Source organism: Dryobates pubescens, chromosome 5 (assembly GCF_014839835.1).
Source record: "Dryobates pubescens isolate bDryPub1 chromosome 5, bDryPub1.pri, whole genome shotgun sequence".
Taxonomy (NCBI): Eukaryota; Metazoa; Chordata; class Aves; order Piciformes; family Picidae; genus Dryobates; species Dryobates pubescens.
The window spans coordinates 16194543-16221424 of NC_071616.1; the positions used below are offsets into that span (position 1 = coordinate 16194543).

Sequence of the window (26882 nt, forward strand, 5' to 3'; positions counted from 1 at the left end):
CAGGTGGGGGTTGTTCTCCCCTGTGACAAATGAATAGGTCAAGAGGAAATGACCTCAAGTTGTGCCAGGCAAGGTTTAGGTTGGATATTAGAAAGAAATTACTCCCTGATAGAGTGTTCAAGCCCTGGAATAGGCTGCCCAGCCAAGTGGTGGAATCACCATCCCTGGAGGGATTGAAAAGCCATGCAGATGTGGTGCTGAGGGACATGGTTTAGTGGTGAGCTGGCAGTGCTGAGTTAACAGTTGGACTTGTTGATCTTAAAGATCACTTCCAGGCAAAACAATTCTATGGTTCTATGAACTTTGCTACAGTCCACCCTTTGTGAGATGGGGTATGGTCTTTGCACCTCACTTATGCTTTTCATTAAGCCACATACAACCCAATTCACACAGGTGCTGGAAGTCAGAGAGTCACCAGAACTGTTACCACAGGCTCAAGATTAATGAGTATAGAGCCATGGCCTGTTAGAGACAGGACATGTAGCTTCTGCTGAGCTTACCAGAAAAAAAGAGTGGAAGGTGACTTGAGTGCTGAATCCTGAGTACCTTCTCTTGGGAAAATGCAGGACATCAAGGAGCTCTAATTCAGGCCAGAATTTATCTGGAAGCTAAAGACAGATAAATTTAAGCTTAAACCAGATAAATTCATACAATCATAGAACCACAGAACTGTTGAGGTTGAAAGAGAACTTTGAGATCATCAAGTCTAACTGCTCACTTTGGGTTCAGGATCCCACTGGTACTGCTAAGCTACTGCCACTAAACGATGTCCCTCAACATCACATCCATGCATCTTTTAAACACCTCCAAGGGGTGGTGTCTCCACCATCTCCCTGGGCAGCCTGTTCCAATGCTTCATAACCCTTTTAGTAAAGAAATTTTTTCTAATATCCAACCCAAACCTCCACTGACATAACTTGAGGTAATTTCCTCTTGTTCTGTCATAATCAACTAGAAATGGAGGAAAACCAAAGTGCTTGGGAGACATTACAACCAATTGCCAGTAGACAGAGCACTAGGATTTGCCTCTTGATGACCATTCACTGGGAGATGCCATTTTGGCCTAGCAGCAGTTGTTGGGCTGTATTCACATGCAGGCTCAAATGTTGTGACACCTTTTGCTCTGACGAAGGCCCCCACGCAGGTGCAATAGGTGTTAGAGACTGGGGCTGACTCTGGCAATGTCTTGGGTCACTGCAGATTTTGGTGATTTGAATGGAAATGCAGCATCTTGCATGGGTGTATGGAGGAGCTGGTGGGATGTGATGTGCTGCTGGGTCATTCTGCAGCTGGAGGAGTCCAGGTACCAATTTTTCTGCCTCTGGCCAAAACAGTGGGTGCTTCCACAGAGCCGTGCCCATCGCCCAGAGCCAGTGCTGCATCCATAATCCAGGAAACAGCAAACAATGGGAAGAGGTTCCCATTGTTGTCTGGGAGCTGCTGAGGAAGGCCTCCTGCACAACCTTCCTGCAAAGCCAGAAATAGCCATTGCTTTCACCAGGGCTGTCGATTTCAGGCTTGCTTACCACAGTTGCAAGCTGTCTAAGCAGAGATTGAATTTCTGCTTTGCTGTTGGCCATCCAGGACTTGAAAATCTCAGTGTTGTCCATCCCTAGGAAGGCTTGGTTGCTGTCCAGGAGCACCCAGTTCCTCCCTCCAATCCCTAGTACTGCAGCACATTGCTTTGTAAGATCGGGGATCCACATCTACATTTTGGGTGCAAACTCCTTTTTCCTTTATGAGTACATCTGAGAGTGGTAGTCAGGCAGCCCTGCCATGAAGGTGCTGCCTGGTAGGTGCCATCAACACGTGCACATCTAACTCTTGGTCATTTCTTTCTTGGACAAATTATCCAAGTGGTCTTTTGAGGCATTTTAATGGAAAGCAAGGGCATAATAAAACAGTAGTTTAAGAGCAATTTACTGACAACTAGAGCCCTTAACTGCACTGACATGCCATTGTGGAGCCATGATGCCAAGCTTGCTATTTGAAGGTACTCTTTGTCACTCAGGAATCCTTGGGCAGTTTTACAACACTTCCCAATCTTTAATTGCTATCTGTGTTATTCATGATAAGCTGTTGTCTAGCTCATAAATTACACAGCATTCATCTCACCCACTTTGCCAAAACCCCAGTCAACACATTTGTCTTCCTCACTTGTGAAATTTGAGAAGTTGTATGTGACAACAGGAGAGCCCAATTTCTGATTTCCAAAATAAAAGGTTTGTCTTGGTTGGGATGTTTGGGTTTTGGCGCCTTTTTAAGCACTTGAGAAATATCCCTTTAGGGCTGCAAAGATGCTGAGGGGACAGGAACATCTCTGTGAGGAGGAAAGGCCAAGAGACCTGGGGCTGTTTGGCCTGGAGAAGAACAGACTGAGAGGGCATCTTCTCAGTGATGATCAGCAGCTAAGGGTGGGGCCAAGAGGATGGAGCCAAACTCCTTCTGTGGTGCCCGGCAACAGGACAAGGGGCAATGGGCATAAACTGGAATCCAGGTGGTTCCATCTGAACATGAAGAATTTGCTATGAGGGTGCTGGAGCCCTGGAGAAGGCTTCCCAGAGAGGCTGTGTAGTCTCCTTCTCTAGAGAGCTTCCAAGCCTACTTGGACATTGTGATCCTGGGCAATCTGCTGTGGGTGACCCTGCTTCAGCAGGCAGTTGGGCTGGATGGTTCCCCAAGGTCCCATTGAACCCCTGCGAGGGTGATTCTATGATCCTGCACTGCTGTTGTTCCTTGGAGACATCTCACCCAGTGAGACATGCACTATCATGTACCTGTGCTGACAGCTCTTCACTGCCATCCTTCTTTGTAGGGTCAGTGTTTTTGACTTGGGGACCAGAGGTCTATTTGCAAAACTCAAAAACACAAGGAAGAAACAGGCTGGTAGGTATTTCTGGGTTTCTAAATGGAGGGACTGTGTGTATCCCTGCCTTTATCTATCCAGGCTAGATTTACCCTGGGAAACCTGGGACTGTTCCTAGTACATCATTCACAGCTTCAGGACCTCCGTGTGCCTCTTTGGCAGTTGAATGAACCCGGTCACCTACCAGGAGGCAGGTTCAAAGTAAAGTCAAGAGGATTCTTCATACAGTGTAGCACTAGAGGTGGACCCATCACCACAGGACATGAAGGCAATTAACAGTTTGCATAGATCCAGAAGTGATTAAGCAGATTTGTGACAGAGAAATACCTTGAGTGCTTATGAAATTGACAAACCACCTCTTTCTCAAGGCAGAAAGCCCCAGCTTTGGGAATAGAGTTGGACCTATTCATAGCACAGTGCAGGTTTCAGCCTTGGAAGCAGGACCTGGCTATATTTGGTGCTAGATTTATATGCAGACACCCTGCACATGCATCAGCTGTGCTGTATAGCAGCAAAATCCTGCTGGTTAATCCTGTGTTAGAAGGTAGTTTCACATCTGATCTTCATTTGGCCTCTGACCCAAGGAAAAAAAAGTCTTGCAATAAAAAAATTGGGATTTTCTCTTTTGGGGAGTCCAGCAGTTCCCATCCCATCCTGGTACAGGGGGCACAGGATGGGATGGGAGCTGGCTCCCTAGCACGCTTGAAGTCAGTTGTTAATTTAGCTTATCTGCAAAATGCTGGTAGGATTCTGGGAGGCAGGACAGGGATTCTGGGGAGTTTCAAGGTGGAATTTCTAACTTTGGGACATTTTCTATGCTCAGGTTTGCCTAGTGCAAATATCAGTTATCTTGCCATCCCTTAGAGCAGCAAAAGCCTTGTGACAGAAAGCATTGCAGAATGGTGGGGGTTGGAAGGGACCTCTGGAGATCTTCTAGTCCTGCTAAAGCAGGGTCACCCACAGCAGCTTGCCTAGGATCACAATGTCCAGGCGGATTTGGAATCTCTCCAGAGGAGACTCAACAACTGTTCTGGGCAGCCTGCTCCAGGTCTCTAGAACCTTCACATGAAAAAGGTTTCACCCCATGTTCAGATGGAACTTCCTGGGTTCCAGATTGTGCTGACTGCCCCTAGTCACGTCAGTGGGCACCATTGAAGAGTCAAATAAGGCTCTAATTAATGCCTGCAATCCCATACACCTCTAAGGTTGTGTGGCAGAACCCTGGGATGTGGCAGTCTAAAACCAGGCCACATCCTAACTGATGGGGCTTGTTCTGGCAATAAAGTATGAGATGCTCCAGATGTCATGAAGTGTAGGTAGGGAGAAGCAGCATGATCTCCTGTGTTCAGAGGTGGGGTAGAGAGAGGCTTCAGAGGGGTCACCATCCCCCTTCCTCCTGCGCAGAAGCAGCTCCAGGTTTACTTCCCCCATGTTGCCCTCTCCAGATCCCTTTTATTTTCTGGCAGATTAATCCTGATCTTCTGCCCCATCTTAGAGAGAGAGAGAGAGAGCAAACCCCCTTTCAGATCTAATTATTTTCCATTTTTGCTTAATTGTGTACATCCTGCTAGTGGATGAGAGGAAGAGCAGGCCCAGTCAGGGCCCTTTCCGTCTGCAGGCTTTCAGACCAATGCTCCATCTTTTTGCATTGTGAATTCAAACCTACAAGATTTGCAAGGTCTGAGACAGGTTTCCCAAGAAGCAGCTCTGGCACCATCCTGTTTTTCTCCAGTGGTGACTTTAGCCTCACACTATGCGTGGAAGAAGAATTATAGAATCACAGAATGGTTTGGGTTGGGAGGGACCTTAAAGATCATCTAGTTGCAAACCTCCCGCCATGGGCAGGGACACTTTCCACTAGACCAGGCCTGCTTGAGGCTTCACCCCACCTGGCCTTTAAGAGTTCCATTAAGGGGGCATCCACAGCCTCCCTGGGCAACCTGTTCATGTCTCACCATGTTTACTGTAAAGAGTTTCTCTCTAATATCCAGTCTAAATCTCCCCTCTGCCAACTTCAGTCCTTCCCTCCCACCCCATCACTACAAACCCTTGTAAAAAGTCCCTTCCCGGCTTTCTTGTAGCCCCCTTCAGGTACTGGAAGGCCACTCTAAGGTCTCCCTGGAGCTTTCTCTTCTGCAGGCTGAACAGCCCCCACTCTTGCAGCCTGTCCCCACAGGGGAGGTGCTCCAGCCATGACCACTTGCCTCCTCCTCTGTGCCCAGTTTGCACCAGTCTTTGTTTCATCTCCCTGTATTTTGCTACCTAGTTTCTACATACAAGTGGCACCAGCTTCTTTTTATTCATGTTTTTTTTTCAGTGATTGTCAGGTTTCTCAGTTCATCCAAGCCACAGGTGGTGCCAGGCTGGGGTTTGGCTGTGCCATCCTGAAAGTGCTGCTGAATTGCCCCAATAACAATGTGTGAGAGTGATAAGGGTATTGGAACATCCCTTTGCAGGAGAAGGGGAGAGAATAAGATAAGTCCTCAATGTATATGCAGCTTGTTGAGAGGTAGCGGTTGAGAGACAGGAGCAAGGGATCAGATTAAGCCCCTGAAGGAAGCTTTGCCTAGAGAAGAAACATCTGCATATGGAAAATAGGGAGATGGACCTTGAGTCCTGTTGTGCTTATGTGACTTGTACAACTTCACTTAGGCTGAGTGTTGCTTTTCTAAATCCCATTTTTTAGCTCCCAAAACAATTTCATAGTATCTCCATGGGCACAGGATAGCACCCAGAGTGCAAGAATTCTCTTCTCCTGTAAACAAAGCAGTTCCTTCTCCACCAAAGCTATACCACACCACATTCCTTGCACCTCTCAGAGCAGCAGCACGAGATGGCTCAGGAACACCATTGGTTGGGTTGGGAAGTGGCTTGGGAGGAGGGGTGGGTCTGTGGAGAAGTAAATACCACTGCAGAAAGTTCCAGTGAGAGCCATCGGCGTTTCCAGCAAGCCATCTAGTGGCTTCCTATTAAAATGGTTGGATGCCTGGAAACTGGGAAGGCAAAACTGGAGGGTTGAGTGATGCTCACCACCACAATTGTGTCAGAGATCTAATGTGCAGGATTTGGTTGTAACTGGGAAAAGGCCCTTCTGGAATAGCCCTTTTCTAGGTCATGGGTTGGTGGGAGGGTTGTGTTAGCTGCTGGATGGAAGTGTGAGTCTTCCCAAGACCAAACCTGTTGGGTGATGCTAAAGATGGATGTCCATGTCTTTATTTCACTGGGGTGGGTTGGTTTGCCCCAGCTCAAAACCCCATGAAGAATACAAGGTGAATGAACGCTTTAGAGCAGCTTCCTCTGCAGTCTGGATAGGAGATGAAGAGCAGATATAGAGAGAGAATGTAAAGTTTGGGTTTTTTAATAACAAGAGCTCAGATCATTTCATTTGGTGAAGTTTTGGGCAATGAGTGTAAAGTCCTTTTTTGACTGGATGGTTCAGTTGTGGGATCCTTTGCACAGCCTGCTAAAGAGACTGAAAGGAGAAGCTGACCTGGGGCTGGGAAGAATTAGTAGGGTGGTCTAGGTAGATCCTGAGCTATCCTTTGCTGGTGTTTATGCTGTTCAGAAAAAACTCCTGTGACAGAGATTTCTCAGCGTCTGTAAGCAATCTCTCTCTGTGCCTCACTTGCCTTGCCTCTGAGAGGTCATCTTTTCATGTCTGACCTTGTTCTCTGTTGCTGCAGTTCAAATGTATTACTGCAATCCGTAGCAGACATGAAGAGTCCACACTGGTCCTTACTTCTCAGACAGGTGGCAGGCTTGCTGGTGCTGCAGAGATTTATTCCCACCTGCATGCAGATGTTTGCACCTACGTAACACAGCTGGTTTTTTTCTAACTTTTCTCTAGATGTCAACATTGTTTGACTTCTAATCCAGTTTTCTGGAATGTCTTCATTTCTCCTAGCACAATACCTGCATGTTGAATACATTTCTCACATCACCCATATCACCAGTGACATACTGGGTAATGACACAGCCATCCAGGACAGTCTCCTTGCCTAGCACATCCTGCCAGTCTGACAGTGAATCATCACCAGTAAGGACTCTCTCTGTATGGTTTTCTGATGAGTTGTGTGCCCACAAAGCAGTTTCACCTGCGTGTGTGTCTCTGGTGTGCTGCTGAGGAAGCCATGTGCAGCAGCACCTAATGAATATCAAGATATACAGCTCCAACTGCTTCTCCAGCTATTCACAGGCCAGTTGCTCTGTCGCAGGAGGAAATTAAATTGTTCTTGACAAATGGGTGTCGGCAGTCACTTATCATCTTGTTATCTTCTAAGTGCTTACAAATAGGTTGTTTCATTATTTGTTCCATCAGTTTTCCAGGAGTTCAAGTTAAGTGACCAGTTTGTAATTCCCTGGCTTTTCCTTTTGCATGTTTTTCAAGCTCCACATAATGTTTGCTCTTTTTTTCCCCCTTGTTTTTTAAATTTTCTGGTCTTCTAAACATCTCCTATCTGCTGTGAGCTGACAGAGGAGCAACAGCCCTCTGACTGCTTCAGCTGAGACCTTCCCTCAGTACCTCAGTAGCAGCTTATTGCTCCAGGCTGGTGGATCGACCAACACCCTGGCTTGGTTATTATCCTTCTTCTGGGATACTTCTTCCTTTCACCCTTTGTAGCTCTTGCTCATTTGTATCCTGACCTTTTCCATTTTGCAACCATTGGTTGGAAGGTTGGAAGCAATTAAAAGGTTCAGTTTATCCACAGAGTGATTTTGTGTGGCATTTTGTGTAATCTGCAAAGATACAGAAAATTTGGCTCACATTAGGACTTTGATTAACATTAGGGGTAGCAGCAGTGGAGCTATGCAGTCATAGAGGTGGGTGTAATTTGGCTTTTTTAGTGATTTATCAGGAGTATCTGGTAATTCCTACGTGTCCAATGGGCACACTTTGTCATTACTTTGGATTTTAGAGAGCAGTGACATCATCCACATGTACACTTGGTTGATGCTCAAAGAATGGTGTGAGAGAACCACAGAAACACAGAATGGTGGGGATTTGAAAGGGACCTCTGGGTATTCTCTAGTCCAACCCCTCTGCTGAAGCAGGGTAACCCACAGCAGATTGCCCAGGATCACAGGGGTTTGGAATCTCTTCAGAGTAGGAGACTCACAGCCTCTCTGGGTAGCCTGCCCCAGGGCTGTGGCACCCTCACAGCAAAGTTTTTCCTCATGTTTAGGTGGAACTTCTTGCCTCTTGTCCTGTCACTGGGCACCATAGAAAAGAGTCCGGCCCCATCCTGTCACTCCTCTGCCTTTTAGATATTAATCAGCATTGAGAAGCTTCCTTCTCTGTCTCTTCTTTTCCAGGCTAAACAGCCCCAGGTCTCAGCCTTTCCCTTCACAGAGAGGCTCCAGTCCCCTCAGCATCTTTGCAACCTCCACTGGACTCTCTTCAGTAGTTTCCTGTCTTTCTTGAGCTAGGGAGCCCAGAACTGGACCCTGTAGTCCAGCTGTGGCCTCACTAGGGCAGGGAAGAGAACCTTCCTCAACCTGCTGGCCACACTCTTGAGTGCACGCACACACGCATCCCTTTGGTGTGTCGTATTTACCCTGCCAGGATCTATTTATTTCTTTATTAGCTTTGTTTGCCCATTTCTTAACTCTGTTGTTTTCTTTCCTCTTCCATCAACAGGAATCATTAATCAATGGCAACAGGAATCCAAGGATAAAGTGATTTCCCTATTGTTAACCCACCTGCCTTTACTGAAGCCTGGGAACATCGAGGCAAAAGTCGAGTACATGAAACTCTTGCCTAAAATCCTGGCCCACTCAATCGAACACAACCAACACATCGAGGAGAGCAGGCAGCTGCTGTCCTACGCCTTGATACACCCTGCCACCTCTTTAGAGGACAGGAGCGCCCTGGCCATGTGGCTCAACCACCTGGAGGACCGCACGTCAGGTGGCTTTGGTGGCCAGACCAGAGGCCGGTCGGATTCGGTGGACTACGGGCAGGCGCACTACTATCACCAAAGACAAAACTCCGACGACAAGCTCAACGGATGGCAAAACTCTCGAGACTCGGGCATCAGCGTCAGCGCCTCCAGCTGGCAGGACAAAAACCTGGCCTGCGAGAACGGCCATCTGCCCCTCTACTCCTCCTCCTCCGTCCCCACAACCATCAACACCATCGGCACTAGCACAAGCACCAGTAAGTATCCATGGGAAGCGCTGGGAATGGCCGCACACCACCGTTCTTCGCAGCGTGGTCCCCTTTCATCCCTCTAGAAAACATTGCTTTGCTGTGGTTAGCAGAGGGGCTAAGTTTATCTGGGCCATAGAAAACTCCTTTTTTCTTCCCCCTACCTTCTATTTTATTTCCTACCTGCTTTTTTAGGGGGGTATTTTCTTCTCTGGTCCTGTGGGATTTTAACAGCCTGGCAGCTGGAGAGGAGGGAAAACCAGCCAAGCTCTAAGAGCAAATAATGCGCATTATAGAAGGGAGCCCCTTTGATTTCATGTAGCTCCATCTAGATTTGCAGTTCAGATTTCAAGAGCTGATGTTTCATGTCCAAAAGTGAGTTGGAGGACTTAAGGCAAGTCCAAAAGTGAGCTGGCAACTTACTGGGAGAAAATGGGATTGGGGCCCTGAAGCTCAGGCATTATTTTTGGAAGCAGAGTTGGAATCCATGATCTTCAGGGCATAACTGAAAACATTTCCTTGTATCTGTAGCACATAGAGCTGTGAAGTTCATGGTTACTGGGGGACTTAGATGCAAAGTCCTTAGTGTTTTCCAGGAGAGTTGGATAGCTCTTTCAGGCCTGTCAGGCCCTGACAGGCTTTGGTGGGAGTGATGGATGGTGCAGAGCCCAGCTAAATGCTTGGACACCTGGAGGTACTGCAGAACACCAAGGGTGGAGATTTATCACTGGTTTTGTGTGGAGATGTAGGACAGCTATAGATGGTTTTTAAAGCAACCGTTGATGTCTGTGAGCCATCCTTGGGAGAAGAGCAGCAAAGCATCTTCTGATGGAGGTTCAATAGCTCCTCTGCCTACCTGCTCATTCTGTGGAGGGCTATCACTCCTGCCTTGCTGTCAGCTTGGGTGATTGCCATCATCTCACCTGCAAGGCTGGACATCCTTCTTCACTTCGGGGTGTTCAGAAGGTCTCTCCAAGGTGTTTGGCATCTCCCTAGATATAAGGGTTGGAGAGAACACTTTGGGGAGGAGAGACTTCATGTGGTGAGGGTGCTGACTTCTCTACCAGCATGTGGAAAGCCACAATTAAATAGCTGAAAGCTTTAAAATGGTCACTTAAGGCTTCTGGGTTTTTCCCTCTGCAGTAATAAGCACTTTTTTAGGTGCCGTTTCAAACTGACAATGATATGAAAAGTGGCTCCAGGTTTGTTGCTGTAGCACCCTTGTCCCCACCTCTGCAGTATCCATCCTTGCAGGCAGTGCTGCCTGCACTGCCACATAGGCATTTAGCAGAAGGGTCTCAGCTTCACCAATTCCCTGTCCCTGTGAAGCTCTGGCTTCTGCTACCATGGGACTGTGTGATATTCAGCTTCTCCGAGAGCCAAGTCCCTGCACTGCAGAGGAGGACTGTCTCAAGGTGACCAAGCTGCATGGGAAAGGCTTAACAAGGAGGCAGGGTGAGAAGAACTGTAAATATATCTGTAATTGGTCTGTTAAACCTCTCAAGGGATTATTTTGCTGGATTCTTCTTGTGGTTTGTGCATGCCTGGAGGTTCAGAGGCTTTAGACACCAGGGGGGCAGTGGGAAGTGGTTGCTTCAGAAGAGCTCTAGTTCCTCATACTGAGGTCTGGAAGCAAGGAGATCTGATGAGTGCAGCAGGTTATTCATTGACAGTGGTTGGAGCTCTGCAAGACACCTTAGGTCTTGAAGGAGGCTTTTCAAAAACTCCTTTGTGTTCTTTTTCCTGAGTTCTCCAGAACTAGGTGTGTGCAGCAGTGGATCGAGAGTGTTTGTGGGTCTCTACAGCCCTGCACTTTAACCTGGTCTTCTGGTGGAAAACCATACCCCTCCTCCATTTCTGCTGCTTGCTTTGCTGTGGCATCCCATGCTGTCAGTCCCAGTACAGCAGCCCTTGTCAGGTCCAGTCCTTCCCAGCATCCTGCAGTAACTTCCTTCAGTGGCCCTGGGGGCAGCTTGCTTGCTTCATCTTGCTGTGAGTTGCAAGATTCTGAGCCAATATTCAGGAAACCTTTTCCCCAAGCATCACACTGGGGTCAACACACATTTCTCTGGCTGGGTGGCTTTGCACAGGCATCTGAACACAGCTTTGACTACTTCTAAACGTTAAGCTGCTGTAATTCCTGCTAACGTATTTTGGTGGCAGTGCATTCAGACAACCTGTGAGCCGAACTGAAGACAACCTGACTGCACTTGATGTGTCAGTTCATAAGCTTCCTTAATGCAATGTTTGCTTGGGCACAAGCACAATAAGTCCACAGGCAGATGCTAGGAAACAAACACGGCTGCCAGCCTTTGTCCCAGCCCCCTGAGGCAATCAGTATGTCCATTAATCTTTTATTCCAAAGTGAAGCCTTCACACCGTTGCAATTTGCTTAAGTTTTAGCGTTGTTAGTTTTAAATTCTCCCTTACTTGGAGGTGTTTATCTGGCCAAGGACTTAATCCAGCAACCAACAACACCCTTGCAAGGTACAACCTCCCCCAACCTGCCCCTGCAAAGGCATAGCCTGTTCCTGACACTAAAATGGAGCAAAGTCTTTCCCAGAGGGGTAACGTGGTGATCTTGCCTGAAGTGCTTGCTTCTGATACTGTAGCATGATTAGGTGTAATGCTGTTACTGTGCAGGGTTTAAATATGGGTGGCTGAAGCTCATGTGACAATTTGTTTTGATCTGTCCTTGTTTTTGACTCGACCTAGACCCAGGCTTTCAGCTTTGCTTCAGGCTTGGTTCACTGACAGCTCCCTTCTGAGGGCGCTGGTTGGTGTTGGCCAAGGTTTGAGGAGACATTGCTGGAGTCCTCCAGCTTCTGCAGGGAGTGCTCTGAAGGAATTACTCTGGATGTACACCACTGATGGTGATTCAGGAGCAAGACCAGCAGCATCATGAGTAATGGGTTTGGTTCTAGAGCAGTCTAAAGGTATGGACTTAACCCAGAGTGACAGAAGCTCTTGTGCTCCTTCCCATCTCCTCCATCTTCATAACTGCTTTCTCAGAACAACCCTGCAGAACTTGAGCTTCAGCTTGAGCTACAACCAAGGTTTCGTGATCCAGGAGGAAAGGTATCTTCAGCATGGACTTAGGAGCATAGGTGGGCAGGATGCTAGAGCTGCTCGTGATGCGGTGGGGTCAGGGTGAAGCCCCAAGCTTTGCAGACAAATCAGGTGGTGGTTGAAAACCCCCCAGGTTGCACGACACTTTTGCAGTGGAGGCCGGGCCTGGAAGCTCTGAAAGGACAGAAAAAAAGCAGCAGGCTTTCAGAGCTGTAGATCCAGAGCTTCTTGTGTGGGAGCTCCAGCTCCTTCCTTTCCCCTGCATAATTGGTTCCACTGGCTATGAGCTGATGGCATGCCAGGTTTTGGGTGTCAAATGGAAGTATGGTGTAGCTTAACCCTCTGCTTTCCACCCTCTCCTTTCCACCCACTCCTCCTCTTCTGAGGAGGAGTGTTTGCTGTTAAATATGTTTGCGCAGCACTGAGAGGTTGGGATGCAGGTCTGATTTGGACTGTAAGGTCTGTGAGCAAGAAAAGGGAAAGAAAAGCACAAGGTTTGTCAGAAGTGATAGCAACTCCAGTTGGCAATAGCCAGCCTGTGGAACCACAGCTAAAGAGGTAAGGGTTTGGTTGCTGGCTCTGATACACATCTGCTGGATGAGTGTCTTGGTCCTCTGCTCCCAGTGTATAACCTGGGAATAACAGTATTCCTTCTTATACATATGGTGAGATTCTCCTGTGCTCTCACCACTGGTGGAGTGCCAGGGCACTTAAGCTTCTTGTGGAGAGCAGGTTCCCATGAGCAATTCTCAGCACAGGGGCAGAAGGTCTTGATTTTACTGCAGGAGCAACAGTACCTTGCCCCAGATGTTTGAATTAAGGGCCAGATATCCCACAGCAAGAAACCTCTTGTCATGCTCAAAGTGTGGGTTTCTTGACTCTTCTCCTGTCTCTTGTACTCACCACCTCTGGAAATGACTCTGTCATTATACCCAGTATCCCATGCTGGGCTTGATAACAAGAGTGATTACAAGTCTCAAGAAAGGAGGCTGAGGGGAGACCTCCTTGCTCTCTACAGCCCTCTGAAAGGATGTTGTAGCAAGGTGGGTGTTGGTTTCTTCTCCCAAGTAACAAGAAATAGGACAAGAGGCCACAAGTTGCCTCAGGGGAAGTTTAGGTTACATATTAGGAAAAAATTCTTTACTGAAAGAGTGGTCAGGTATTGGGACAGGCTGCCCAGTGAAGTGGTGGATTTGCCATCCCTGAAGGTGTTCTGAAAACATGTAGACGTAGCGCTTTGGGACGTGGTTTAGTGGGCATGGTGATGCTAGGTTGACAATTGGGCTTGATCTTAGAGTTCCAACCTTAATGATTCTCCAGTTCTCTAAGTGTATGTTTTCACCCACAGGATCACTTGGGTTGTGTTGGGTTATGGGCAGTTTGCAAGTATAACACTCACCTCTGCGCAGCTTTGCAACAGCACCCGAAGGGGATTGTGCATCCTTGGCACAGGTCTGACTCGTGCAGGGAGACACATTTCCTCCCATGCAGAGCCAACCACACATGCTGCTTGGCTTGCTCAGAAGAGTTCAAATGTCTTAATAAGGTTGCAGCAGCCAAGCAAACAAATGAGCTCTTCTTGCTGGGGGAGGGTTAGGTCTGTGCTCAGGAATTACCTTCAGGTGCTTGTTCCTCAGTTGGCCATGCTGAGTAGTGAGACTTGGCACACTGGCACTCATTGTGCCAGGTGGGGCCACCTCCGGTGTTTGCTTTTTTCCTCTTTTACTGATGGACTGAGAAAAACTTCTTGGCCTTTCTTATTACACTTCAGCTTTTCAGTGGTGGTAGACAGGGGCATTTGTTGTCTTGTTCATGCCCTCTCGTGTTGCACCTGACTTTCAGAGAACATCCACTTTGCCAAGGTCTCATTGCTACAATATCTTGCTAAATCTGTAGCTTAGAACCAGAGTTGCCATAAAAACAGATAATGTGTGAGCAGAGTTATTTTCTCAGGTTCATGCAGGATGTGCAGAAATACAACAGCAAATGGGACAAAGACTGAGGATGACATAGAATCAGGGAATCAGTTAGTTGGAAAAGATCTCTAATATCATCAAGTCCAACTGTTACCTTCTACTTCAGCTCTGAACAGGAGATATTTCCTGGCCACTCTATAAATTCCAAGCACTTGGTCCCTGGGAGATATGGGCCACACCATCATTCAGCAGGTAAGGAGATGAACAGTCAGCTGCCCTCAGCCTGAAAGCCATCAGACATCAGAGATGGTAGCAGCATTGGAGGACAGAAGTGATAGCTTTCTGGCATGTTAGCATTGCTGAGGAAAATCTGCTGCTGATCTCACATAGTCATTGCAGAGGTGTGTTTTATAGCCAATGTTGCTTCCTGCTGTTGAGGCCATTCCATTTGCCATGGCCCTCACCCTCAGTTTAGCAGGAGGTTGTCCAAAAGCAAACCAGAGCAAGATGTGCCCATTCTCCATGAGGTGGTCTGCTGGCCAGGGTATTTTGAGTGGATGGGCCAGCTACATGTGTTCTGTCAGCCCAGCTCCCACTGCCCATACATGGTCTTCGAGCAGGGTGGCCAGGTGAGCCATCCCATCCTGGGACCACTGCAGGCACCAAGGTGGTCATGGAGTACAGGGAGGGAGACTGCAGTGTGGAAGCCCTGTGGGTTAGCAGGATGTGGGTGTGCAGCAGCAAGATAAGGGCTGGGAAAATGGGTTTATCTAAATGGAAGATGTCAGGGTAGTAACAAGTGAGAGGATGAGAGGAAATGGCCTCAAGTTGTGCCAGGGGAGGTTTAGGTTGGACATGAGATACAATTTCTTTTCCAAATGGTTGTGATGCCCTGGAACAGGCGGCCCAAGGAAGTGGTGGAGTCCCATCCCTGAGGAGATTTAAAAGGCATGTAGATGTGGTGCTGAGGGACATGGTTTAGTGGTGGACTTGAAGTGTTGTGTTTACAATGGGGCTCAATGATCTTAAAGATCTTTTCCAACCTAAATGATTCTATGATCTCTGCTGTGCAATTGTTTGCAAGGGCTCAGGGTGAAGATGGTTGAAGGCACTTTGGGCAGGAAATTGGTCTGTCCCTACCTTCTGTCTGTCACCTTTCAGCGTTTGTGCTGCCTGTGTTCAAGTGTTTCCTAGCCCAGTGCTTTGAAACATCTTTGACGGACTCTTGTATTTGAGCAAAGAACTGAACCTGTTCTGCCCTTGAGACTTCAGGTTAGCTGCCTGAGAGCTTTCTGTTCTTCCTATGAGCCTGTTTTGGCATGTTCCTTTCAACTTTAACTCTTGGAGGTTCTATCTTCTTGATGTGTCTTTGGTCCAAAAGAGTGTGTTTATTAAAGGGCAACATGGTGCTGAGGTCCCACCTGCAATGCATCTCCATGAGGATCTTAGATTGCCATAGAAACCAATCACCCTATCTGTTGTCTTCCCAAGGGCCACACTACACTGGAAGGAAAAAAACATGGGGGGAGGTTTATGTGGTGGCACAGAAACACAGAGTGCTAGGGGTTGGAGGGGACCTCAAAAGATCATTTGGTCCTATTGTCCTGCCAGAGCAGGATCACCCTAGATACTGAGTGTAATTCATTGACCCGTCCTGAACACGTGACATTGGCCAACATCTAGGAAGGTGGCTCTCCTGTTCCCACTCAATTGGGGCTTGGTGTTCACAGTTCACAGGAGATTCACAGCCACACAGCCTTTGGGGCAGAAGAAGGAGTTTCTTGCCTGCAGTGGATGGCTTTGGAACGGATGTGGATGGCTCTGGTGGGATGAGGTTAGCAAAGCAGAGCTGGCATTACCCCAAGGGCTGGACAGAGGTGGGGATGAGGTGTTCCCCACAGTGCCTGCTCTGCTTTCATGTGGGAGCAGGTGGTGATGGGGGGCATCTGTGCAGCCTACAGCAGGCAGTGCTTTTGGGCTGTGTGCCTGTCCTGCCAGGGGTGGGGTGTCAGGTGGGTGGTGAATACCTGCTTGCCAAGAAGAGTGAGTAGGCAGGGAAGAAGAAGAAGTTTCCCACGAGCGTGCTGCAGTGAGTGGGTTTTCACATGGGCAGTGGGCTGGGATGTGTGGTCCTGCTTCTGCTGGGCCCCTCACCAGCTGCCATACTCGGGGGCAGAGATGTCACCAAAATGTAGAAGGGTGCTGTTGTAGTCCCAAAGAGAAAGAGGGGATATCGAGGTTGGGATCAGCAGTGACTTGTGCTAGGTGGTGCTGTGGGTGGCACATCAGCATGTGTGGAAGTCACCAGTTGCTTTTGGCTGCTGGTAGATACAGTCTTGTGTGGTTCTCCTAAGCCAGCCCTCATGACACCAAATGGTGCTCATAGGCACTTAAATAGTTCATGCAAGCTGGGCTGCCATAGCCCTGGCAAGCAGCCCTGTTGTTAGCAAAGCAGTGAAGGGGTGGTGCTTGGACTGGGTTGCTGGTGAAGAGGAGGGATAGCTCTAGGTGCCAGCAGGTGACACATGGCTGTCTCCAAAGAGGGCATGTCACACATACATCCTCTGGGACCACACCACTGCTTCTTCTAAAACAGGTATATGCAAGATTTGGTCCTTGCATGTACCCATATACCTTCTTACAGGGCACCACTCCCAAATTCCTGTACCCTACTCGCACAGTGATGGTTCCACAGCTTCCTGGCTGGAGTGAGGCCACCTAATTTGGGAACATTTATTCCAGCAGCACCCAGGGACACTCCCACTCTCTCTGCATGTGAAATTCTGGTGCAATCACCATCTGTAAGCGCTCAGGGCAGGGACTGCACGCCCTGGTTCTGCACAGCCTTTAGCACATTGCTTGTCCATTCATGTTGGAGGGTAGGACACCATCCTTGGCCTACAGGTTGGGGTTGGAGATGCTTGAAGCTTGTGGCTCCAAAGCCTCCTCTGCTTTACAAGCAGCAGCCTGGATGTCTCAGGGAGGGTGATTAAGAAGCAGCAGCAATGGCTTTGTGCATTATCCTTGGGATTCCTGTCACTCGTGAATCATGCTGCTGACCTGGAAGCAACGCAGAAGCTGCCAGCACAGCTGGTTGATGCTCTCTGGGCTGTGGAGCAAAGTCAAGACATCCCCAGTAATTCTCTCAGACCCCTTGGACAGCCGGGAGGTTTCGTTGATGGATGGACTCTCCTAGACCCAGGTGTATTTAACCAGCTGCCCTGGTGCCTGTCAAATTCTGATACAAGAGACAGTAAGCTGTGGTTACTCCTTGCATGGGAGCATGTTGCTCTGCTGAGGGAAGCTTTGCTGTACCCATGAGCACCCATGGCTCTCATCACCACCAGAGCCACTATCACCATGGGGCCAGGGATTCCATCAGGGAGTCAGATACCCAGGGATGGATGCTCATTGGCACCTCCATTATTAACTTCTGTCCATGAAGTGCCTGAGTCTTCTGGTCTTGCCTCAGCTCAGCCTCTTGTCAGCTGTGATGCTTGGAGGTAGAGATGTCACCGAAAGGCAGAGGGATCCTGCTTTGGTCCCAAAGGGAAAGAAGAGAGGTTATGATGAGTAATGCCTCCAGCTACCTACAGCTAGGGGTTGCTCTTCCCAACTCACCCCTGGGCTTCTAGTTGCCAACAGGCACTTTTGGCATGCCCAAGAGGCAGTTTCAGAGGGGGAGGAAGGGTCCATGTGGGCTGAGGCATGCAGCCCCTGCCCAAGCTCCTCTTTACACCTCCATGACAACCTTCTGACACTGCCTTTCCCCCTGCAACATGATTAAAATCAGATTTTTGATGTTTTCTTGAGCATCTTCATGGGGCAGGAGGCCCCCAGAGAGGATCACTCATCCTTGGAAACCATGGAACTCAAGGCTTTGGCAAGTGGGAAAAATGGAGACTGATGAGCCCTCCCTCCCCCCACCATCAAACAGCAGCTGCAGAGAAATGACAGGAGGGCAGCAAGGAGGGAGGAAGTGCCGGGGTCTGGATTCATCCAAAGTGACTCCAGTTGCCTTCCCGACTGCGTGGAGACTTGCTGTCTTCTCCTGACTCAGTAACATGTTGCTATTTAATTAACTTTTGACTTCTGGTTTAAAGGAGCAGTGCACAAAATAGTTATTTACTTCATTTGGAAATTCTTTTAATCGCTGCCATAATTACAGCTTCCTCCTCTGTTCTTTTCTTCTTTTTTTTTGGTGTGAATATTTTTCTTAGCAGGGGGAAGGGAAGGAAGGAGGGAGGGGGAATATTTGCTGCTCTCCTTGTGGTTATCACATCCTTCAAATTACTAAAAGAGGCTGGGATAATAGGTCTGGTGATTATATATAGGCACCATCTGCTCTGTGGCTGCTTCCTATCAAAGTGCAGTTAGGAGAGCGCAAGAAGGATATTTTCACTCCAGCTATATTAAGACTCTTGTTTCCATCTCTGCTCCCAAGAAAAGCTCTCTGCATGCAAATGGATCAAATGTGCTGTAATCAATGGCTTGGTTTTGGCAGCCTTAAAGCTGATTTTTTCTTTTATTTATTTTATTTTTGCCTCTAGTTTGTTGCTCCCTTTCGTTCTGCAGTGTTATTCGAGGCTGGTTGTTCTGCGTTCGCTTTGCTTCTGTGACCGTAGCGTCCCCCTGCCCCAGATTGCTGAGCAGTACGGGCTGGTGGTGCAGAGATCTGTGTCGTAACTCGAGTGCAAGGCAGTATCTGAGCAGTCATGAGTGTTTGGGAGGATGATGAGGGTTGATTTTTAGCATCCATATGCTGTTGGTATGTAGAGGAGACGGGAAGCTGTGCTAAGTTAATTTGGAGCAGTGATGGGAACGCGTGAAAATATTTTGTGATGGCAGCTGTGGCTGTCCCATTGCTGCTGGGCACTGTGGGGAACAGGGCAGGGTTCAGTGTTTCACAGAATCATAGGATCATTAAGATTGGAGAAGACCTTTCAGATTCTCAAGTCCAACTGGTAATCCAACCATGTCCCTCAGCACCACATCTGTACAGCTTTTAAATCCCTCTAGGGATGATGACTTCACCGTGGCCCTGGGCAGCCTGTTCCAGTACTTGACAACCCTTTCAGGAAGAAATTTTTCTTAATGTCCAACCTAAACCTCCCCTGGCACAAACTTGAGACTGTTTCTTCTCGTTGTGTTTCTTCTTACTTGGGAGACATGACCAACATCCACTTCACTCCAACCTCCTTTCAGGCAAGAGCAAGAAGGTCTCCCCTCAGCCTCCTTCTCCTCAGGCTAAACAACCCCAGTTCCCTCAGCAAAAGTCCTCATAGGACATTTGCTCTAGACCCTTCACCAGCTTTGTTTCTATTTTTTCTGGACCCACTCCAGCACTTCAATGTCCTTCTTGGAGTGAGGAGCCCAAAACTGAACCCTGTACTCCAGATGTGGCCTCACTGGTGTTGAGTCCAGAGGGACAATCACTTCTCTACTTCTGCTGGCCACACTGTTGCTGATCCAAGCCAGGATGCTGTTTGGCCTTCTTGGCCACCTGGGCACACACTGGCTTATCTTCAGCCAGCTGTCAATCAGCACCCTCAGGTCCTTTTCCACCAGTCAGTTTCCAGACACAGTTTGTGGCAATATCAGTACTTGCAGGTCTGCTTAGCAGTGTATTTGCATCTTCTCATAATGGGAACTGAATACTGCAGTTGCTCCTCAGTGGCCTTGGAGACACAGCAGGCTATTCCTCTCTCCTGGAGATGATAAGATTCTATGCTTTTGGAAGAAGAAGAAGATGGAGGAGAAGGAATAAAACATCACCAGCCTGGATGGAGTGTGCTTCAGACAGGGCATGAAAGCCCCTGAGAGCTGGAGGCCAGAGGAAGCAAATGAGGCTGAAATGCAGAGGAATTTGTCTTGTGCAATCCAGGCCATGGTACCTACAAGAGAGGAGGCCAAATGGCTGGTCTGAATGAGTGAAAGTGGGTAGGAAGAGACAAGGGAGTACAAAATCCCAAGTGAGTCAGTGGGGATGGAAAAAGGGACAGTGAAATTTCCCTGGTGATGGTGGGGTGATGATTGTGGGACATACATCACATATGTTGTCCTGTATTTTGTCACTCCATCATGTGCTGTCTCCCTGCACTCTCTCCACAGATTTTTTAATGACACTTTAGGGAATCAGCCCAGAGAAGTTGTGGATGCCTCATCCTTGGAAGAGTACAAGCCCAGGTTGGACAGGGCTTTGAGCAGCCTGCTCTAGTGGAAGATGTCTCTGCCCATGGCAAGGGAGTTTGAACTAGATGATCACTAAGGTCCTTTCCAGCTCAAACCATTCCACAGTTCTGTGGTTATTGTATTCCAGTTTCTTGGCAATTCCAGAGCTTTCACACTCAATCCCTCCACTCAACTGGCTTAAGATCCTTCTTTTAGTCCCAGCTTCCTACAGGTTGCATATTGCTACATAAAGTATGTACATCTTCCAGCTTGACCTCCTGAAATGTTTGCAGCTGGTAGAGAGGTTTCTTCATCTGGAATGTGGCATGTAGTAGAAGCTGATACTGTCTCAGCAGGCAGATGCTCCTCAGACCAGGGATCCTTATTAGCAGCTGGTGGAAGCAGTGGGGAGCACTGGCTACTGCTTGAAAAGAGCAGATGATCTTGGACATCTCTTTTGGGTGGAAAAGGACTGTAGGAAGGAGAGTTTCTTCATCAGACTTTTTATCTGGCTTGATTTGTGAAGAGGGGAGAAATTTCCCCCTGGGAGCCCATAGAAAAATCAGTGAATTCTAGGATAATTTTGGAGGCTTGGTTCAGCACAGTGGTGATGTTACTAATGTAAAAGGATCCCCCAGGGTGAGCACTGTTCTTTCTGTGGATCGAGTATAAATGTATGAGAGAAACCATATCTATTGGCCTACAAATCAGAGCATTGTGTTTACCCAGAGAGCAGCAATGTGTAGAGTAGCATCTTCTTCAGCATCCCTGTCATCTTACATTCCCCTCTATCTCTGCTGGCACCCCACCTGCAGTGCTGGGTCCAGCTCTGGAATCCTCAGCACAGGAGAGACATGGACCTGTTGGAGTGGGGCCAGAGGAGGCCATAGCAATCATGGAAGGGTGGAAACCTCTGCTTGAGGCCAGGCTGAGGGAATTGGGGTTTGTTCAGCCTGGAGAAAAGAGCACCGTGGGGAGACCATGTGGCCTTTCAGTACTTAAAGGGAGTCTGTAAGATGGATGGGGACAGACTGTAGCAGGGTCAAGGGGTGATGGTTGTAAACTAAATGAGGGAGATTCAGACTAGATAGAAGGAAGAAATTTTCTACCCTGAGGGTGGTGAAACACTGGTCCAGAGAGGTGATAGAAGCCCCATCCCTGAAAACATTCCAGGTTAGGTTGGATGGGGCTCTGAGCAATCTGCTCTAGTTGCAGATGTCTCTGCTGACTGCAGGGGGATTGGACTAAATGACCTTTAAAGGTCCCTTCCAACCCAAACCATTCTGTGATTCTATCATCCCCAACACAAATTCGCACCTCCTTCAGACACTGTTTCATGCATCCTTTTCTCTGTGAGTAAAACCTCAGTCAGGATTCACACCTGGTCTATCTTGCTCCCACCTTACTGGAAGCTCTGGTGAAAAGCCCCACACAAGGATCTCAAAAGCAGCTCACTGCCTCCTGTTCCTCGATGAGAAAAGCTGGGCTTCCTTCCAAAAATGCATCCTGTCAGATGGCTGAAGCCACCAAGAGCTGTGTTTACACATCTTCAGATGCAGCCCCACTCCTGCTGCCATACAAAAGAGTAAATAACAACACCAGTAATTCCTGCCAGAGCCAGTGGCTTCATGAGTGCTCGTGGCATGCAGGGGTTTCTGAACCCTTCTGCAGTCAGCAGAAACAACTCCTTCCCTGTATGGGACCTCACATGCATTGCTCAGAGAGAGGAGCAACAAACAGGTTATTGTTTCTCTGTCCAATTTCTTGAACAGGAAACTGCTTTTAAAACCGTCATTTTTTAAAGAAGAAAAGTTTGTTTGATGAGCTTTTTTTGCATCTGTGCTTCCTAATTTCTCTGCTTGAGGCAGCACCTTGCTTATAGCTTTTTTTTCTCCCCCCCCAAATGCACACAACTACCCAGTGGCTTCTTGCATTTAGAACCCCTGGTTCCCCCCTCCTCCCCTGCCATAACTCTGCCCCTGATTCAGAAGCAAGGACGTGGTTTATGCAGCACTGTCCTAACACAGCTAAAGTTGCAGGCACAAAACCCATGGAGACAAAAAAATAGGCATAAAGAAAAGGCTCCAAGGGTTAGGGGATGTTGAGCTGAAAAATGTTCCATCAGGTTCTGCCTTAGTCACACTGGAACTGCCAGCGGCGACGTGGGGAGCGGGTGAATGAGGTGCCCAGGAAGGAGGCTGGGTGCCAGCTGGGCAGCGTGACCCACCAACAGCTGCTTCCAAGGGTCCTCAGCACAGAAAGGCTGGAAGAGCTGTGAGCATTGGTCTGCCAGTGCGGGGGAGCCTTCCTGGAGGAGATGCTGGGTGCTTCGTGACCAGGGTAGCAAGGAGGAAGCAGAGCAGAGAACTGAGTTGAACTTGGTGGTTGCTTTGCATGGGGATTGCAGGAGCTGCTCAGTGTTCCCCCTCTGTGGGCCTGCCTGCGGGCTGCACAAGAGACTCTGTCACCTCAGGGGATGAAAAACAGCAAACTGAGGTCAAACTGTTGCTCCAGGTACCTACAGACCAGAAGAGGAATTGTGCTTTTTGGCAGGGCCTGTTGTGACAGGACAAAGGGTGATGGTATAAACTAAAAGAGGGGAGATTCAGACTGGAGAGAAGGAGGAAATTTTGATGCTGAGGGTGGTGAGACACTAGCCCAGGTTGCCTGGCGAGGTGGCAGATGCCTCATCCCTGGAAACATTCCAGGCCTGGTTGTTTGGGGTGCTGAGCTACCTGCTCTGGTCGCAGATGTCCTTGCTGACTGCAGGTGGGTTGAACTAGATGACCTTTAAAGGTCCCTTCCAACCCAAACCATTCTATGATTCTATGTGAGTGGACAGTGCCCGAGGATGCACCATAAGCAGATCTGCAGCCAGAAATTGCCATTTCTAGGCTAAAAGCAAAAAAAAAAAATCTCCCAAAGAGGTCAGCATGCACCATACAGCAGATTTTCCTTTCTCAGGCCATGGGAATGATGTGATTCTGAATTGCAGTCTGCTGTAATGTGCTGTATGGTATGAAGGGTTGTGAAGGTCCTCTGGGTGTCAAGGACCTGATGGGGACCATGCAGCAATGGAGGGTATGCCAGGGCTAGAGATGATGAGGGTGGTAGAACACTGGAACAGGTTTCCTAGGGAGGTGGTGGAAGCCCCATCCCTCGTGACACTCAAGGTCAGGCTTGATGGAGCTTTGAGCAACCTGGTCTAGGTGATTTTTTAAAAGTCCCTTCCAGCCCAAACCTTTCTATGATTCTATGATCTGAACACTGCTCTGTTATCTGAACACTTCTCCATCCTCAGCAATGGGTCTGGCTCTTGGTGGAAACACACCAGCTCCACATGCATCTTGTCAAGGACTTCTGCAGCACTTTAAGCCAAATTTTATAAAAAGGAAGAGGCAAGGCAAGCACCTTGTCAGCTGTCACATGCTGTGTGGAGGAAGGTCTGTCTGAAGAGCCCAATTCTTCAGCTCTAATTACAGGAATTGGGTGGCTTTTCCCTTCTCAGGCTGAAAAATTGGCCTGAAACCCTGAGAAACCACAACACAGACGTCTGACAGTGTTCCACATGGTCTTCAGCAACTAAAAACCTTCTTGAAATTAGCCCTTGCCCTACCAAAATAGGCAACACCACTTCAAAAAGGAAGACAGAAGGGAAAAAAAAAAAAAGAAACCCTAACCCCAGGGCTCCATGTGGAAAGCACTTGCAGCCTCAGAGTCTTTGTAAGTTTGTTGTCGTGCCTGCCAGCCCAGCCGATGTTTGGTCCATGTTAAAGCTGGTTATGCCTGGGGAGATGGTGGCCCCATAAGGATGCTCCTTGCTGCTCCAGCTCTGCACACCAGGATGGTTTTATCATCATCATCACTGCTTCTCCAGCCTCTTAATTTTTTTCCCCTGGAAATATTAAGCTGAGGTTGGTTTGAAGCCTAAGAGCACTTCAGCAACATCTCCAGGTTATTTATAATGATTTTCCCTAGGATGCAAAACATCCCAAGCTCATCTGAACAGCATTATATTTAGCAGCATCTGCTGGGTTGCAGCTGACCCTGGTGTGGAGGCCACAAGGAGCTTTCTTGCTAGGAAATGTGGGCTGGTGTGAGCTGAGTGCAGCCCTTCAGCTGTTCAGAGACATGATGGCAGAGCAATGAGGCAATACCAACCCTGCTTATCATGGAGAGGACCATGACCTATCCTGGCCCCCATCCCATCAGATAGCCAGGTGGAAGGAGCTGGGTCAGGCTTTGCAGAGTGACTGGTGTGTCCCTGGGGAGCATCTGTTCTTGCACCATCTAAACAAGCCTGTGGCACCAGAAGTGGGGCGCACTTACAAGTCATAGGGGATTCATGTGCCAGCATGGCTTGCACTTCAGAACGGTGGTTTCCTTTCTTTGTTCATCCAGCTTGTACCACCACAGTGCTCAGAAAGGCAGGCGTGCCTCTGGCCACCTCCTGGAAGCTTATCTTACCCTAGAAGAATATATTAGATTTCCTTTTTGAATTAAAGCTTAATATTCTTGTAATAAAAAATACAGAAAAGAGGCTGAGGCATTAGGCTATAAACTCACACTTGGTTTGCTTCTGCTGAAGTTAAAGCACCCATGGACCATTTATTTTAGCAGGAGACTGAGTAAGTGATTTATATTGATGGAAAGTTCCAGCTTGGCTGTCGGCATCCCCAGATTCACCTTGGACCATCCAAAAACCACAGGATTGTGAAAAGCAGGGAAGGAAAGACCTGCACTAAACTAACACCTTGAAAATCCTGAGCCACGTCCCCTCTGTCAGAAAAGTGAGGGCATGAGCACAGGGAGCAGCATTAATGAAAATGCACAGTTTTTAATCCCCTCTCTGAGGGTTACAGGTTAAAAGAGGGAGAGCTGTGTGCATGCCAGGCAGATGCCAGCCCAGGGGTTGCAGCATTCTTAAGACTGAGTGCTGATGGAATCTGGTAAGATGGTTTGCAAGAAATCGTGTTGCTTACTGGTGTCTGTTACAGCCAGAAGAGCTTAAGCAGAGCTAAAAGCTCTGGAATGATCTGTGTCTGGTACCAAGAGTATCTCGGGTGGATGCAGAGAGCTGGTGATGTTTTCTGCTTGTATTGTCCTCTGCAGTTATCCCTACTGCATCATTTTCCACAAGACCTGTTGTGACAGGACAAGGGGTGATGAGTTTAAACTAAAAGAGGGGAGATTCAGACTGGAGAGAAGGAAGAAAGTTTTGATGCTGTGGGTGATGAAACATTGGTTCAAGTTGCATAGAGAGGTGGTAGAACCTCCTCCCTGATATCCTGCCAGGTCAGGCTGGATGAGGCTCTGAGCAACCTGCTCTCATTGCAGATGTTCCTGCTGACTTCATGGGGCTTGGACTAGACGACCTTTGAAGGTCCTTTCCCACCCAAACCATTCTGTGATTCTATGATCTCATAAAGTTGTGTGAATTGACTCATAGTTCAGCGCTTGTGGTTTAGTAAAAGATGTTCTGTTAGACTCCAGTGTTCTGTTATGTCAGGGAAAGGAGTGGAACTCATTTTCTGATGGTGCACTGGGTGATTTGTAATTGTTCCTGGCCATCCTGTGGAGTTCATTATATCTCTTCCAGCTGCCACCGACTTCTAATTAGGGACATAAAATGAAGATGGAAGAGCAGCAGTTTGTAGGGGTATTTCTGCTCAGGAAGGAATCTGGGCTGAAGTTAAGCCACACATATCCTCATTTGCAGGATTCTGGTGTGGAGAGGATGGCTTAAATGCTTGCAGGGTACCAGTTGCTGTGTACACCCTTCAGGAGGGAGAACGAATGGAGAAGCTGTTTGCCTCCTAAAAGGGGGCAATTCACTCATTCCCTCCCTGTCCATTCACCTGCATCTCATTCATTCTAAGGGCTCAAATATTTTCCAAACCAGTTTTCCCTATCACAAATCCATGTGGCTTCTGTCCATACAACTATGACTGCAGGCAGCAGGCACAGAAAGGACTCCGAGCTGTACTGCTGAGATGCTTTTCAACTGATTTATCAGGGGGTTTTTCCCATATTTCCCCCCATATTTATTCTTTTTTGAATACTAGATACTTTTTTTTCCCCCTGGGAGGTTGATGTGACATGTACAGACGCCCGTTAGACTACTATTTTTAGTGTACAATTGCAGAGGAGCTGAAGATCTTCTTAAATCCCTCTCTTTCCCCATCAGGACTCATCACAGCTTTAGGAAACATAACACTGCTCTGAAAACAGTCCCAGGTTCTCCCCGACATCTTTTGCTGCCAGAAGACTTCTGGAAGATGTTTCTATAGTTATGGAATTGGAAGGGAACAAATTCTTCAGCAGAAGCCATCTCTTTGCTTCCCTACACAGTGTGGTGTTAGTGCTCCATGCTGGTAGAACAAAATACTTTCAGAAATAGGAATAATTTAGACATTACAGAAATCCACAGGTTTTTGGCCTCGTCCATTAGCTGCATGTGGCACCGGCTGCTTTTTACAGGTGCTTAATAAAAGCAAACAAGCTTTGATGCTTTTCTTTCTCCTCTTTTTATAACCCCACTACTTGCTCATTTTCTGGCCAGCAGAAATGGCTTTATGGTGGATTTTCCCCCCAGGCTTTAGCTTGGAATTAATCTGGCTTAACTTTTACAGTGTGATACAACTGGTTGGGCCTTTTCCACCAAGACTTACGTGTGTTAGGAGATAAAATGTGGAGGAGCTGCAAATGGTTT

The 26882-nt window shown here is 48.0% G+C and overlaps 1 protein-coding gene across 4 annotated transcripts in view; it reads left to right on the forward strand.

The window, feature by feature from the left end:
* SAMD4A (sterile alpha motif domain containing 4A) overlaps positions 1 to 26882 on the forward strand; it is a 118569-nt gene that overhangs the window by 63537 nt on the left and 28150 nt on the right. For all 4 annotated transcript variants that reach the window (XR_008462252.1, XR_008462251.1, XM_054161666.1 and 1 more), the window contains exon 3: positions 8505 to 9023. Coding sequence is in view for 2 of the 4 variants with exons in the window: in XM_054161666.1 (XP_054017641.1) it covers positions 8505 to 9023 (519 nt within the window). In the remaining 2 variants the exon portion in view is untranslated. The remainder of the gene's footprint in view (positions 1 to 8504; positions 9024 to 26882) is intronic.